This window comes from Hordeum vulgare, chromosome 6H (assembly GCF_904849725.1).
Source record: "Hordeum vulgare subsp. vulgare chromosome 6H, MorexV3_pseudomolecules_assembly, whole genome shotgun sequence".
In the NCBI taxonomy this organism is placed as follows: domain Eukaryota; kingdom Viridiplantae; phylum Streptophyta; class Magnoliopsida; order Poales; family Poaceae; genus Hordeum; species Hordeum vulgare.
The window spans coordinates 346977036-346992726 of NC_058523.1; the positions used below are offsets into that span (position 1 = coordinate 346977036).

Consider the following 15691-nt stretch of genomic DNA (forward strand, 5'->3'; position numbering starts at 1 on the left):
CCAATGGACAGACAACAGAAAATAAAGATCCAAAGCTTCTAAAAGGGGTATTCTAGATGAATTTCCACTCGACGAGGTAATTTGTGTCACATGAATTCACTCAATTTTTAATAGGACTATTCACGCATTCTAGTCCATTTTCAACGATCCAATCTGCCCTTCACATAAGAAATTATGAGTATATGGATAGCAAGTACCTTAATGTGTTTCACCTATTGCTTCGGCAGATACATTAGTATGCTCGTTGACTTATTAGTAGATTATGTCCCGTGAAGTTCATTCAGTGCAAGCACCATATTTCACTAACGACACAAGTTCAGATGTTTTGTTTGGGCGTGATGCTAGGTCATTTTATGGTACCCGTGTATTTTCGGGTAGAATCCCACCACACTTTGATTAAGGGTCTTCATGCGCGCACACTTTTGTCCAAAGAAAGCTTGGGAAGCCTCTTACTACATACCTTCAGTCTCGCGGCACCTAACAAAATCCATCATGCCATCAGACGCGGGATTTCACTTCCTTTGACAAATGTGTACAATCAAATGATTCAATCTGGCATGTGATATAATTCAAAGGTAGCTTCCCAATTGTACACCGAACATCATTAGCAATTCAAGATTCAACCACGCAAGTGATTCCCCGCCCCTAAATCTCCCATTACAGTTCTTATTTATCTTGCAAAAACGCAGGCAAGACCACGAAGCGAGGATCGGGATTCATCATGTACAAGCACTCAATGCCAAGGATGAGGTCCGTGGGCTTGTACCCTGTCAGTTCGGTGAATTCCCTGTTCCACTTTTGCACCTGGCTGGTCATCGGGTTCAAGATCAGCCTGGCGAGAAAGACGGCCGACGCCGCCACGGCGGACGGCATGAGCTGCAGGCATCTGTATTCGACCAGCGATGTTTCGGCGAGTTGATGCGCCAACTTCTGAACCTCCAGGTCCCGCTCTCCTTTGCTGAATCTGGTGAAGTGGTCGACGAAGGTGTAGGCCGTTGGTGTGCTGAGCTCGTACCGGAGCGCCGCCAACATCTTGCACTCCATGGCGATCACCTCCTTGCTGCTGGCGAACCCACAGTCGCGGGCAATTGTCGCGGCGTTTATCTTGAATATGGTGGCCTGTTCCTCGTACTTGGCGGCGGTGAAGACGGCCGTGGCGCCCAGGAGATGGAGCTCATACTCCATGTGAGTCATAGGCAAGGTTCGCTCTGACAGGACACGGTCGACGTAGGAGACGGCACGGGGAAGCACGCCGGGGGCCAGGCCGTAGTACCGAGCAAACCCGTCCATCCAGATAACAAGGTTGGCGCGCATCGACGGGCTCATCCGATCACCCTGCACCGTCTTCAGGTAGTCTGGCCTCGCCGGCTCCTCGACCTTCATCTCCAACATGCGGAGGTTGAAGTCGATGTCAGCGTCGTAGTCGGAGAGCAGCGAACGCATGGCCGAGTTGTTGGATTCTGCGGCATCGGAGACCGGGACGGCGCTCTCCAGGAGCAGGGATGGTACGGGTTCCTCCATTGCTGCGTAGTAGTCGACGGGTCGAAGAGCAGGAATTGAACCGATGGCTCGGAGGTAGTCGTCAATGTTCGTCGCCTCGGCGCCGCTGCCTGATAAGGCGACGGGGATAGGAGGGCCCCAAAGGAGCTCTGAGGTGAAGGCATCCATGATATCCATTGCCAGGAAGGAGAATGGAGACACTCGATAGTGTGTGCAAGATTGCAAAGCAGGATGTTGTGGCGTCGACCTGGTATTTATTGAGGAATGCACGTTGCGCCCGATTTGATGGGAACTGGAAGCCGGGTGGGTCACTCACTGGGTCCGGTTATCCGAATTTACCTATGCGTTTCTTTCCCTTTTCTTTTTTCCTTCGTTTATTTCATCGTCGTTTCTTTCCGCTTTAACGACCGTGTTGCCGCCAGGGTTTTTAATCCAGACCAACATATTCGGAAACCGGTCCAAAACCGGCCTTTGTGTTACCTGACGAAAAATTTAAATGACGTCCATTTTTTTAATTTATTTGAATATAAGCGGATAACTAAATTCAAATGGCGCTCGTATGTCCCTCAAAAAAAAAATATGGCGCTCGTATGGCCTTGCAAACTTATGTCACCTCTCAACTTGGTAGTAAGGCACTAGTTGATATTTCATGGGCTCGCGGGATCGATTCTCTATTTCTGCCAACTGACTTTTTAAAGTGTTTTCATACTTGTTTAAAAGCCTAGCGCGGAGCGGCACGGGTTGTCTGAACCCGCGAGATTTTGAAGGATTAGAAGACGGACTGACCACTTGAACAGGTAGAACTTTGTGTAAAAAAAGACTTAAAAATATAATATTAAAATAAAAAATCAAATTCAAAATTCATTTGAAAAATTCAGGCAAAAAAATTCTGAAAATTCAGAGATTTCCTCAAAAACGGTTTGTCCGGTCCATACTAAAAATAATCCGAATTGTGTTCTTGCCGTGTGGTGGTTTACTTTGCCGTGCACAGTTAAACCACTACTATATCTTTTCTGTTTTTCATCACTCCTATGAGATTGCCCTGAAAAGAGGACTCCAAGGCAATGAGATCGGCCATATCCGCAACATTTCAACATGATATATTGTATTAAATTGATCTAAAACCCACATTCATGCATTTAATAGATGATTTTTATGAAAGAGTTAAATGCATCCATATGAATAACTTTGAGTAGTATTGGTCTCTCACTAATTTACATTTATATCCAGTTTCGGGGAAGCGGCAAACGGAAATGCAATTGATACGATATATGGAATTTCTGGATAAATTCACACTAAATGGTCAATAAGGATATAAGGAAACCTAAGAAAATGTTAAATACAACTCTTGCTCCATAAGAATGACAAAGGCATTTTGCTCCTTAGCAGCGACGTCTAGGGTCCTCTTCTTCCCCTCGCGGTGATGTCTAGATTCTTAATTTCTTGACAGTTCTCGAGCGATACACGTGCAATTTACCCTAGCGGATCGGGTATTGGTTCCCGTTTCGGTGTAGAGGGTGGAAGCTTGCGTGTATGGTTCTGGCTCTCAATCATAGCCAAGCAGAGCCACTATTTCTAAAAAAGTTATAATCAATATTCACAAAGTTTTCATGGGCATGAACAAACTTCAAGGTTAGCCCCCACTTCAATGGTGCTCGTCCTTCTCACGTTCACTTTCCCTTTTGAAATGTATCAGGTTCCCCACTTTCTTCTTTTTTTAGTAATTTTAAAAGCACTTGACAGAATAAAATGACTCTCTAAAACATCCAGGTTGTCTCCCTGGCAGCACGTTCTTTAAATCAATTAAGCGAGGCATATAATGCTCAAGTAAGTGATCCATCCGGATCCCAAGGTATATCAAAGCCAATTTTAATTAACAATGATTTGTAATTAAGTAGTGAGCAGAAGGTGATATATATCATGTGACAACAAAGTCTAACTATCTTCCTATGCATTGGCATGTCATAAGAGAATAAATCATTCACCCAAAGTAGAGGCCAATACATGGCATACGTAGTTTCTTGCAATTTTATCGTATTGAAACCATAGAGAGGTGAATATTTGGTTCCTCTCTCATTATAATTGCAAGTAGGAGAAGAAAGAAAATGCATATTATATTCATGAAAGTCATCATGTGTAATGGTAAAACACAACCCATCAATATCATCCTTAATAAGTTAAAACTACCTCGATATGGTGTAGTTGGGAGAATTCAAAAAGATAATAGGACTATCATGTGTGGGTGCAATAGGAACAATTTCATTCTTAACATATGGAACTATAGCAAGTTCATCTCCCTAGAAATAATTCATATTGGCATCATGGCCACAAGCATAACAAGCATCAAGTTCATCAAAAAGGGATATTTCAAATGAATCCAAGGGATCATAGCATTTATCAAAGCAATCATCCTTCGGTAAGCATGAAGGGAAATTAAACAATGTATGATTTGAAGAGTTACTCTCGGTAGAAGTTGGGCACGAGTGATCAATCCGCTCTTCCTCCTTTTGTTCTTCGCCCTCCTCCTCATCTTTTTCACCTAATGAGCTCACAGTTTCAACAATTTCGTCTTCCATAGGTTCCTGAAAAATATTAATCTCTTTCAAGGCAGCAGACATTCTCTCAATAATTTTTTTAACATAATCATTACAAGCATAGTTTTCATAGCAATATTTAAGTATGGCAATTTTTTTAGATTTGTAAAGAATAGCATCATACTTTTCAATCAAAGAAACAATTTCATATGCGCCCTTAAAAGCAACAAATTCTTCAATTTGTTCAAGACCATAAAAACTATAGACATCCTTGGCATAATAAGATAGTATTTCATTGTCATTATACACACATTGGTAGGGAAGGTGTTTTTTAGTGTCTTTGGAAAAACAAGTAAAATCATGTATTTCACATAAATTCCAAGCATAGCAACACAAACAATTAATTTGATGCCATAAGAGTTTCCCATTTTGAGATAAGAGATTTCGTAGAAAATAAGCATGCTCATATAATGATTTTACCTCAACTAAGCTAGTTGGGTTTTCAGTACGGGCACAAAGGGATCGAAGATGATGGAAGTAAAAAGCTTCAGTGGTATAGTATATTTTGGGTGGTTCCTCAAGCAATGGTTAGCAAGTACAGGTATTTTTTTTGGTATTTTGCATTTCCTACCCATAATTAAAGACAGAAAGAAACTTAGAATAGAAAATTAAATTACTTAGGCATAAAACAAACAAGGACACATGAGAATATCAACCCCATGCTATTGCTCCCCGGCAACGGGGCCATAAAAAGTTCTTGATAACCAACATGTGTAGGGGGTTGTTTGTAGCCTTTTTTGATAAGTAAGAGTGTCAAATCCAACGAGGAGCTAAAGGTATAATTATTATTCTCTCAAGTTCTATCAACCAACAATACAACTCTACGCACGCTAAAGTTTACTTTACCAAGAACAAGTATGAAACCATTTTGCGGGAATAAACTAGAAGTACTTAGTAGGTATAATAGATAATTTCGCAAGAAAATAAACAAAAAAGTAAACAAAAGTTAGGGGGTGTTTAGATAAATATTAATTAAGCTAGTTGTTTAGTAGAGAGTTTTTTTGTTAACACATTAGAAGGATTTGGCCCTAGGCAATCGATAACTAGATCTATAATCATTAGTGTAGTTTTATAAGAGGGACATGCATACGCTAACGTACTTTCCATACTTGGATCATATATATGCACTAATGATTGGAACTCTAGGAAGCATCCGTAACTACTAAAGATCATTAAGGTAAAACCCAACCTTAGCATTAACACATCAAATCCTTTTTACTCCCATACGCAACAACCCCCTTAGTCAGGTGTAATCTTCTGACACTCTAGCCACCCATAATATGCAAATCATGAACGTATTGCAACACCCTTCATTGGGAATTTCCCCATATGTGTGTGGCACGGACAACACCATAATAATACATACAACTCAAACCAATCACGATGATCAATCAACCTATAGGACAAAAGAAACCTACTCAAACATCATAGGATAGCCACACATTATTGGATAATACTCCCTCTGCGCCAATTTTCTTGTCTTAGGTTTGTATAGAAATGGATGTATCTAAATACCAAAACGTGACTAGATACATTCATACCTAGACAAATAAAAGACAAGAATTTGGGGACAGAGGGAGTAATATATGACATTAAGCACAATGTTTAAGTACAGATTACAACGGGAAAGGGGGTTTTACATCGCTGCATAGAGGGAGAAAGAGTTGGTGGTTACGGCGGTTAAGTTGTTGGTGTAGATTGTCGTCACGATGGTTGTCCCGACGGTGTTCCGGCGCCACCGGGAGAGAGAGGAGGAGATACCCCCTCCTTCTTTTTCTTAATTGGTCAACAGCCCCTAAATTGGAGGAGAGTTTCCCCTATGGTCCATGGCAACCATTGGTCTCGGAGGGTAGGATCCCCTCCGAGATTGGATCTCTGTGTGTTTCTTGTCTATTTTTGCAACTTTTTTCTCACCCCTTCGCCATTTCTTCAATATCCGGAGATCCATAACTCCGATTGGGCTGAAATTTTCAGGGGATTTTTATCCGTAAATTATCTATATTGCATCAAAAGAAGGTCACCAACCGACTTATGGAGTGGACCCAAGCCATCAGGGGGAGGCCACCCCCTCGCAACACCCTATTGGCTTGGGAGCACCTCTGGCACCTTGTTGCATTGATTCTTATTCCCAAAATTCACATATATTATAAAAACAATGTGTGTAAATTTTTATCACATTTGGACTTTGTTTGATATGGATTTTCTGTGAAACAAAAAACATGAACTGGTGCTGGGCACTGGATCAGTCAGTTATTCCCAAAAATATTATATAATGTTGCCAAAAGTTCACTAAATTTGTAGAGTGTTGGCATGAGACAATCGAAAATTATAGATACGATGGACCTGTATCATCCATGTCTCTCTCTCTCTCTCTAAACATGTGGTCATGATTTTCTAGTTCAATATTCTCTTGAGAACAAAAGCGGAGTCTAAACTTGGGGGAGCTGATACATCCATTTTGCATCATAGTTTCATACTATTATTTATTGTGTTTATAGCTATATTTCACTTTGTGATGCAATCCTAATGCCTTTTCTCTCTTACTTTGAAAGTTATATCACAAGAGGGAGATTGCCGACAGTTGGAATTCTTGACGTGAAAAGAGCTACAACAAATATAACTATTATGCGGAGCTCCAAACGACGTGTAAAGTTACAGTGATTTATTCTGAAATATATAAAAATACTAGAAGACAAAAAATACCGAAGAGGAGCCACCATGGTCCCACAAGCTCAGGTGGCACCTCCCTAAGGCATGTCGTATGAGCTTGTGGGGCCCACGGAGGTCCATCGATGCCCATCTTCTGTTATATGATGTCATTTTCCCTAGAAAAAACAGAAGAATACTTTTGGGATGAAGCAACCATCTCGAGGCATAACTTGGGAAGGAGAACTTTTGCTTTCCAATGGTGCAATTTCGCCGGGGAAACTTCCCTCCCGGAGGGGAAATTGAAGCCATTGTCATCACCAATGATCCTCTCATCATGGGAGTAATCATCTCCCTCAACATATTCACCAGCACCATCTAATCAACAAACCCTAGTTCATCTCTTTTATCCAATATTTGTCTCACACCTTAGATTGGTATGGGTGGGTTACTATTAGTGTTGATTACATTTGTAGTCGATGCTAGTTGGTTTATGTGGTGGAAGATTATATGTTCAAATTGTTAATCTTATATGAACATGAATATGATTTGTGAGTAGTTCTATTTTCTCTTGAGGACATGGGAGAAGTCTTGTTATAAGTACTCATGTGAAGTTGAGTTTTGAACAATGTTTTAATGATGTGTTACATTGTTATTCCTCTAGTGGTTTCATGTGAACATCGATTACATTCCAAATTACCATGTTTCGACCTAGGGGAAGGCACTATTGGATTAGTAAGTACATAATTGGTTGCGGGAGTGATAGAAAAACCTAAAACCTAGTTTATCTGCTATTTCATACGGGGCTCTTTTGGTTCCATATGTTTCATGCTATGGTTACATTTATCTTAATTGTTCTCTCGTATTTGAGGATGCTTGTTAGAGTGGTTAATCATAAGTAGTTTGTTTGTCCAAGTAATAACATCACCTTAGCATCAACCTAGGCACATGCGGGGTATAGGCTACTAGATGATACCGATTCATGGGATTGGAATCGAACAAAGCTAGAATTCTATCAAAAATTTTATCCTATGCACTTGATTCATCATGATCGTTACATTAAATATAACTTTTGGCAACGCGAAGGAGAAAGTGTCACTCAAGCTTGGGGAGGCTAAAGGACATGATGCTCTAAAACCCCACTCATGAACTCTCGAGACAAATGATTCTTCAAAACTTTTATGCTCGACTTTCTCATGATAATAAAACAATACTTGATACTTCTTTCGCTGGTTATTTCATGAAGAAAAGTAATGAATTTAAGTGTCATCTTATTTTAATAATTAAAAGAAACCATCGAGATAGGGAGATCGACAAAGGTAATGAGTCAGGTATAAATATTGAATATGATTGTACTAGGTATTTTATGGAAACCAATGTTTTACTAAACTTAGTCAAAAATATGGACTTGATTCTAAGATAGTAGCTATATTTTTGAATATTTCGGTTCTCATGTTGATCTTCCTAAAGATAAATGGTTTAAATTTCACCCACCTATTGTAAATATTTGTGAGGAACCTACTACTACCAATACTCAAGTACTTTCTTACACTTCTAATCTTGTTGTGCCATCTCCTTATATCAAGAATCCACCTTTTCCTGCTAGGATTAAAGAATGTATTATGGCTACAACCATAATTCATCAAATTAATATTAAAGCACCTAAACCTTCTAGATCAATTAAGGTAGAATCTCAAGTTTCAATTGTTCAAGATCTGTTGGTTGATAATATTGTTGGGCATGTTATATATTATGTGATGAAGCTTCTAGAATAGCTAAGCCTGTTGGGAATGAAAGAGGTACTCTAGATACAAATTAAAAGATCGTTGGCATGCTCATTGTTTCTGTTAAGATTGGAGATCATTGCTATCATGGTTTATGTGATATGAGTGCTACTATAAGTGTTATTCCTATTTCTCTTTATCAAGAATTTATGCATGATATTGTTGATATAGAGGAAATAGATGTTACTATTATGCTTGCTAATACGGAAACCATTTCACCGCTTGGGATTGTTAGAGATGTTGAAGCCTTATGTGGTAAGAAAAAATATTCTACTGATGTTTCTAATACGTGGGTCACAACAAGATAATTTCTGTCCCATTGTATTTAGTAGGCCCTTCCTAAACACTTTTGATGCTGAAATAGATTGCGATATAGAAAACGGTGAAGGTTAAGTTTGGTGACATATGTCACAACTCTAATTTCTCCAAGTTTACTAGTCAACCTCACGATAGAGAGTTACCTAATAAATTTGATAGTACTGGTCTTGGTTCCACTGCTTTGTCTCATACCGATCCATTAGAAAAATATTTGCTACACCATTGTAATGAGATGAATATGAAAGAAAGAAATGAAATAGATGAAATCCTCTTCCGACAAGAACCTATCCTGAAGCATAATTTGAGTGTTGAAATTTTGGGAGATCCTCCTCCACCTAAAGGTGATCCTGTGTTCGAATTACAGAAACTCCATGATACTTTGAAATATAATTATCTAGATGAAAAGAAGATATATCATGTTATTATCAATCTTGACCTTTTAGTGCACGAAGAAAACAGATTACTAAAAGTTTTGAAGAAACATTGTGTTCTAATTGGATAAACTTTGGACGATCTTATGGGCATCTGTACTTCTAAATGCCAACATAAAAATCATTTCGAACCCGATGCTACGCCACTCATGTGGTATCATCAACATCGCTTAAATCCTAAAATGAAGGATATGGTAAGGATTGAAATACTAAATCTCCTAGAGGCATGTATAATCTATCCTATAGCTGAGACTAGATGGGTAATTCATGTTCATTGTGTCCCTAAGAAAGTGGCGTTACTGTTGTTCCTAATGTTTAAAATCAACTTATCCCACAAAGAGTTGTAACTGGTTATAGGATGGTAATTGTTTTTAGAAAGTTAAACAAAGCTACTAGGAAGGATCATTACCCCGTGCCTTTCATTTATCAAATGTTAGAAAGATTGTCTAACAATACACATTTGTGTTTTTCGAATAGACAGTATGGTGTCTCTCAAATATGTGTATCATTACAAGACCAAAAGAAAACTACTCTTACATTTATTTTTGGAACTTATGCTTATAGGTGTATGGATTTTAGTTTGGGCAAAGCATTTGCTTCTTTTCAAAGTTATATGTCTCCTATATTCTCACATTTCCATGAGAAAATTGTTGAGGTCTTCATGGATGATTTTTTAGTTTACATGACTTCTTTAGATGAATTTTTGAGGAATATGGATAGAGTTTTGCAGAGATCTGAAGAGACTCGTCTTGTCTTGAAGCGGGAGAAAAGTCAATTTATGGTAAATGAAGGTATAGTCCTAGGTCGTTAATTTTCCGAAAGAGGCATTGAAGTAGAAATTGCTAAGTTGATGCTATTTAGAAAATGCCATGTCCTAAAGATCGATCACGGAAAGCCTCTTCATCAACCATTCTTCCCTCGTGATGATGTGTGAGTATTTCAGCACAGACCTACGGGTCCGTAGTTAGTACCTAGATGGCTATCGCTCTCTCTCTCTCTCTCTTGTTCTTCAATACAGTAATCATCGCATCGTCGCTTTGATCTATTCGATATGATTCTTTTGTATGGTGCATTTGTTGGGATCCTATGAATTGTGGGTTAATGTTCATATTATTCATGAAAAATATTTGAGTCTTCTCTAAACATTATGATTCTTATTTGCATGATCATCATAACTTCGTAACTCTCTCATATCTATTGAGTTGCTTTGGCCAAGTAGATTGATAGTTCTTTAGTGAGAGGGGTGCGTTGTAGTGGGTTCAACCTGACGGGTTTCTATATCCTAGTGACAGAAGGGGACAATATGCGTCTTTGTCTTATTCCAACTATGGATAAAACGATGGGGTTTATTTCGAGTTTACTTTGTCTACATCATCTCGTCGTTCTCCAATCATTACTCTATTTGTCATGAACTAAATACGTAGAGAGGCAAGCACACAAGTGTCCTTGAAGTGGTGTAATAATAGTAGGTGCAGGTTGGAGTCGGCCTATTTGCTTATGGTTGTCATGCCTATATACACATGATCATTGCCGTAAAAATCACATAACTATCTGCTTTTCTGTCAATTGCCCAACAGTAATTTCTTTACCCACCGTATGTTGCTTTCATGAGCGATGCTACTAGAGAACACTATGGCCCGCGGGTCTATTCACTTATATATTCACAAAACTTATCTTTACCTTGTTGACCTTATTTGTATTTTATTTTATTTTGTAATTTACACTTCTCTACAAAATTTGCTTGCAAATAACGAGATCAAGGGGATTGACAACACTCTTGGCCACAATGGGTGCAAGTTGTTTGCTCTTTTGTGTGCCGCCGCTGAATACAATTGAGGATTAATATTCCTATTTGTTCGATAAACCTTGGTTTCTTGACTAAGGGAAATACATACCCATATTATGCTGCAATTGAATGTTCCTCTTCACGAAAAAGCCAATGCGGATCACAAGTATAGGAAGGATTTATGGCGTCGTGTCGGGGAATATCATCACCAACTATAAAGTAACTTGACACAAATTATCATTCACTTGTTATTCTTTTTATTTGTTATTATATTTTATTTCTTGTTATGGCGCCGTGTCGTGTCGGGGCTTGTGTCGTGTCGGGGCTTGTTACAAGTTTACTTCCTTTCTTGCTATTTTACTTGTCTCGCTTGTTATTTTTCTTGCTCGGTCACCACATCCCAAGACAGATTCCATAATACCTCTTATTATCACAGAATTTCGGAAGTACTAAGCTCTATGAAAACTTTGATGACTTCACAGTATGAGCATAATGAATTATTTTCTTCTGAAATTAGGGAACATTCAACTTTGTTAGACGCTATTGGTAATCGACATGATGAAGTCAATAAGGCCGTGTCTAATCTCCAACCACAGTTTGCTGAAATTGAAGAGTTATTGAGAAAGATGTGTGATAGGCAAACCACTCTAGTAAATTGGATGGCCGCTAAACCGGAATTTTTACCTATTAATAACCATGATGAAGATATTAAAATGATTGGCACTTCTCCTATTGAATCCTTATTTAATACTGTGAATATAAATTATAAAGGGACTGGAGATGAGTCAACTTTAGCTAGAGAGCGTCCCGTTTGCTTGGAGGGTGATGATTCTAATGCTAAAACTGAAAAAGAGTGTTTGGAGAGGTTAAAACGTTAACTAGTGATGTTCCCACTATCTTGGATTATAAGGACTTTAATTATGAAACTTTCTCTTTAGTAGAATGTATTTCCTTGTTACAAACCCTTATTAGCTCACCCAATCCTTATTAACAAAACAAGGCTTTCACTAATCATACAGTGGAAGCACTCATAAAAGCTTATGATGAGAAACTTAAACTTGAAGTTTCTATTCCTAGAAAATTGCATGATGAATGGGAAGCTACTATCAAAATAAATATGAATGCAATGGTTTGTGTGAACATGGTGCTAGTGTTTCAACAATACCTAAATCCCTTTGTGATGTTCTTGGTCTCACTAACATTCAAGAGTGATCCCTCAACTTGCATCTTCGGATTCAACCATTAAGAAACCCTTTGGTAGAATTAATGATGTTATCATTATTGCAAATAAGAATTATGTGCCTTTATATTTAATTGTGCTCGATATTTATTGCAATCCTACTTGTGTAATACTTGGAAGACTTTTCCTATGAACTATAGGTGTAATTATTGATATGAAAGAGGGAAACATAAGGTTCAAATTTCCATTAAATAAAGGGATGGAACACATACCAAGAAATAGAATCAAACCAACTTATGAATCCTTCATGATGGCTACTTATGGGTTGAGTGTCAGAGATGACAACACTTGATCACATGCATTATGCCTAGCTAAGGGCACAAAACAATAGTGCTTTTTGGGAGGCACCCCAATAGTTATCTTAATTTTTGTTTTTTATGTTCTGTTTTGGCGTGATGACATGATTGTTTTATCTGTAATGATTGTATTTTTACGTTTAAATTAGTGTTTGAGCCAAGTAAAGCCTTTGGAATGACTTGTATTATAAGTAGAATTGATACGGTGAAAAATCAAAAACTTTGACGCCGAGTGCAGAATTTCTGTGGTTTTACTAGAACGTATTTTTAATCTGAAGTTTTTACACAGTATTACTGTAAAAGATCCTCAAGTCATCATAATTTTGCAGAATTTGTGGAGTTACATAAGTATGGCTTCTTTACAAATCATTACAGACTGTTCTGTTTTAGACACATTCTGTCTTTGCTTGCATAGTTTGCTTGCTTTGATGATGCTAGAGTATAAGCCATGGAGAAGTTAGAATACAATACCTATTATGCAATAATGAAATATGAATCAATTTATAGCAGTACCTAGAGTATTTGATATGTTGCTTATACTAACAGATCTCACGAAGTTGTGTTAAGTTTTGTGTGATTGAAGTTTTCAAATTTTGGGTGTTATCGCGATGGATAAAGGAATAATGAGCGGGAAGAGCCTAAGATTGGGGATGCCCAAGGCACCTCAACGTAATATTCTAGGAAGCATCAAGCATCTAAGCTTGGGGACGCCCCGGAAGGCATCCCCTCTTTCGTCTCAACTCATCGGTATGTCACTTGGAGCTACATTATTATTCCTCACATGATATGAGTTTTGCTCGGAGAGTCGTTTGCTTTTGTTTTCTTTTATTTTTTGTTTACCACAATAATCATTTCCTATACACACCTATTTGAGAGAGAGACACGTACATCCTGATTTTTTAGAATACTCTGTGTGCTTCACTTATATCTTTTGAGCTTAGAAGTTGCTCAAGTACTTCACTTATATCTTTTTGAGAACGGTGGCGTATAGATCATATAGCAATATTTGCACTCTCATTATTTAATTATATTTATTTGAGAGTTAATGAATAGTAATGGTAATTTGTGTGGGTCATAAGGCAAGTGCAAACATAATATTCATTTAATGAATGATAATGAAAACCATCATGTAGCACATAAAGAGAAATTGTGGGTTAATGATATTGATGTGGTAATATGAACAAGTTGTGAGTGCATCATTGTTGATTAGTAGAAGTATCAGCTTAAGAGGTGTCAATTTCTTGTTTGTGTGAATATTAAAAAGGCATGGTGGGCATGTGTGAGCATTTAATTCCTCATTGAAATCCTAGTGTTGTTTGGGATCGGAGGCCCGCGATGGTTAACTCCTCCCACCCCCTCCCTCGGAGCATGCTAGTAGTTCTTTGATTTGTGATTAAACTAACAAAACTTTGCAATGAGTATATGAGTTATTCATGACTAATGTGAAACCATGGACATACACAATCTTAGCTCCTCATATTTTGCTAGCCTCTTCGGTACCGAGCATTGCCCATTCTCACCTCGAGGATCGATGCTAACTTTGTCGGTACATCCAAACCACATGATATGATATGCTTTGTTACACATAAGCCTTCCTATATCTTCCTCAAAACAGCCACCATTTCCATAGCCATTCTGAGATATATTGCCATGGAAATTCCACCGTTAGATCATGTGACTAGTTCGTTCATCATCATATTGCTTTGCATGATCATATAGAGATGACATAGCATTTGTGCAAAACCAACAATTCATCATATTGCTGATACATGACACGCTAGATCATTGCACATCCTGGTACACTGCGAGAGGCATTCATATTGATTCATATTTCTTCTTACATCTTCGTATCGAGTTCTCATTGAGTCCATGTAAATAAAAGTGTGATGATCATAATTATTGGAGCATTGTACTAGTGAAGAAATAAAAATGGGGGAGACCAAATGAGCCCACCATAATAAAAAAATAAAAAAAAGAGAAAAAGAGAGAAGGGACTTTGCTACTATCCTTTACCATACTTGTGCCTCAAAGTGGCACCTTGTTCCTCATATAGAGAGTCTCATGATATGTCATTTTCATATGCTAGTGGGAATCACTTTTTTAATTATTATAAACTTGGCTTGTATATTCCGATGACGTGCTTCCTCAAATGTCCGAGGTCTTCATGAGAAAGTGATACGTCTCCAACGTATCTATAATTTTTTATTATTCTATTGTCGGGACCCCGATCCTAAGCCATAGGAATGCAGCCTATAACACATCGCATCCCTTTGCGGTCTCACGCACGGTTAACCCCACGGCTGCATCCTTACCTTAGCCGGGACCGTTTGCGCCTTTTGACTCATGTATGCAATTGTGTCGCTAGCATTCCAATGATAAAGAACCCAGATCGACATGTCTAGTCATAAACAAAAGTGGCAGTTCCGCACAAGGACAGACATACATGACCCAGCAAAGCACGTGTTGGTCAGCAGCGGATGTAGACGAGTCATAGCAAGCTACAAGGACTCCATTACATTAAGTGACATTTCCCCAGAGGGGACAGACACATCAACTAAGAAGGACACACGCCGGTCAACCAATGTGTCCGGAGCTACTAAAGTTTCCCTGTAAGGGGTGCTACTAAAGTTTACGGCTAGGTAATCGAACCCCATACATATCAAGTACGACACACGTACGCAAGGCATACCGATATGTATAGATACATCGATGGCATCACTGTTGGAATTATGCCCTAGAGGCAATAATAAATATAGTTATTATTATGATTCCTGTATCAATATAATCGTTTATTATCCATGCTATAATTGTATTGAATGAAGACTTATATACATGTGTGGATACATTGACAAAACACTGTCCCTAGCAAGCCTCTAGTTGGCTAGCCAGTTGATCAAAGATAGTCAGTGTCTTCTGATTATGAACAAGGTGTTGTTGCTTGATAACTGGATCACGTCATTAGGAGAATCACGTGATGGACTAGACCCAAACTATTAGATGTAGCATGTTGATCGTGTCATTTTGTTGCTACTGTTTTCTGCGTGTCAAGTATTTGTTCCTATGACCATGAGATCATATAACTCACTGACACCGGAG

The 15691-nt window shown here is 38.5% G+C and overlaps 1 protein-coding gene across 1 annotated transcript; it reads right to left on the minus strand.

The window, feature by feature from the left end:
• Positions 1-666: 666 nt before the first annotated feature.
• LOC123405477 (putative cyclin-F2-1) lies at positions 667-1677 on the minus strand. Its single transcript, XM_045099145.1, has one exon. It carries the CDS (start codon positions 1675-1677, stop codon positions 667-669), a length of 1011 nt encoding a protein of 336 aa, XP_044955080.1.
• Positions 1678-15691: the final 14014 nt, after the last annotated feature.

Excerpts from the sequence above, each read along its gene's own strand:
- LOC123405477 (XM_045099145.1), bottom strand. The coding sequence starts at position 1,677 with ATGGATATCATGGATGCCTTCACCTCAGAGCTCCTTTGGGGCCCTCCT.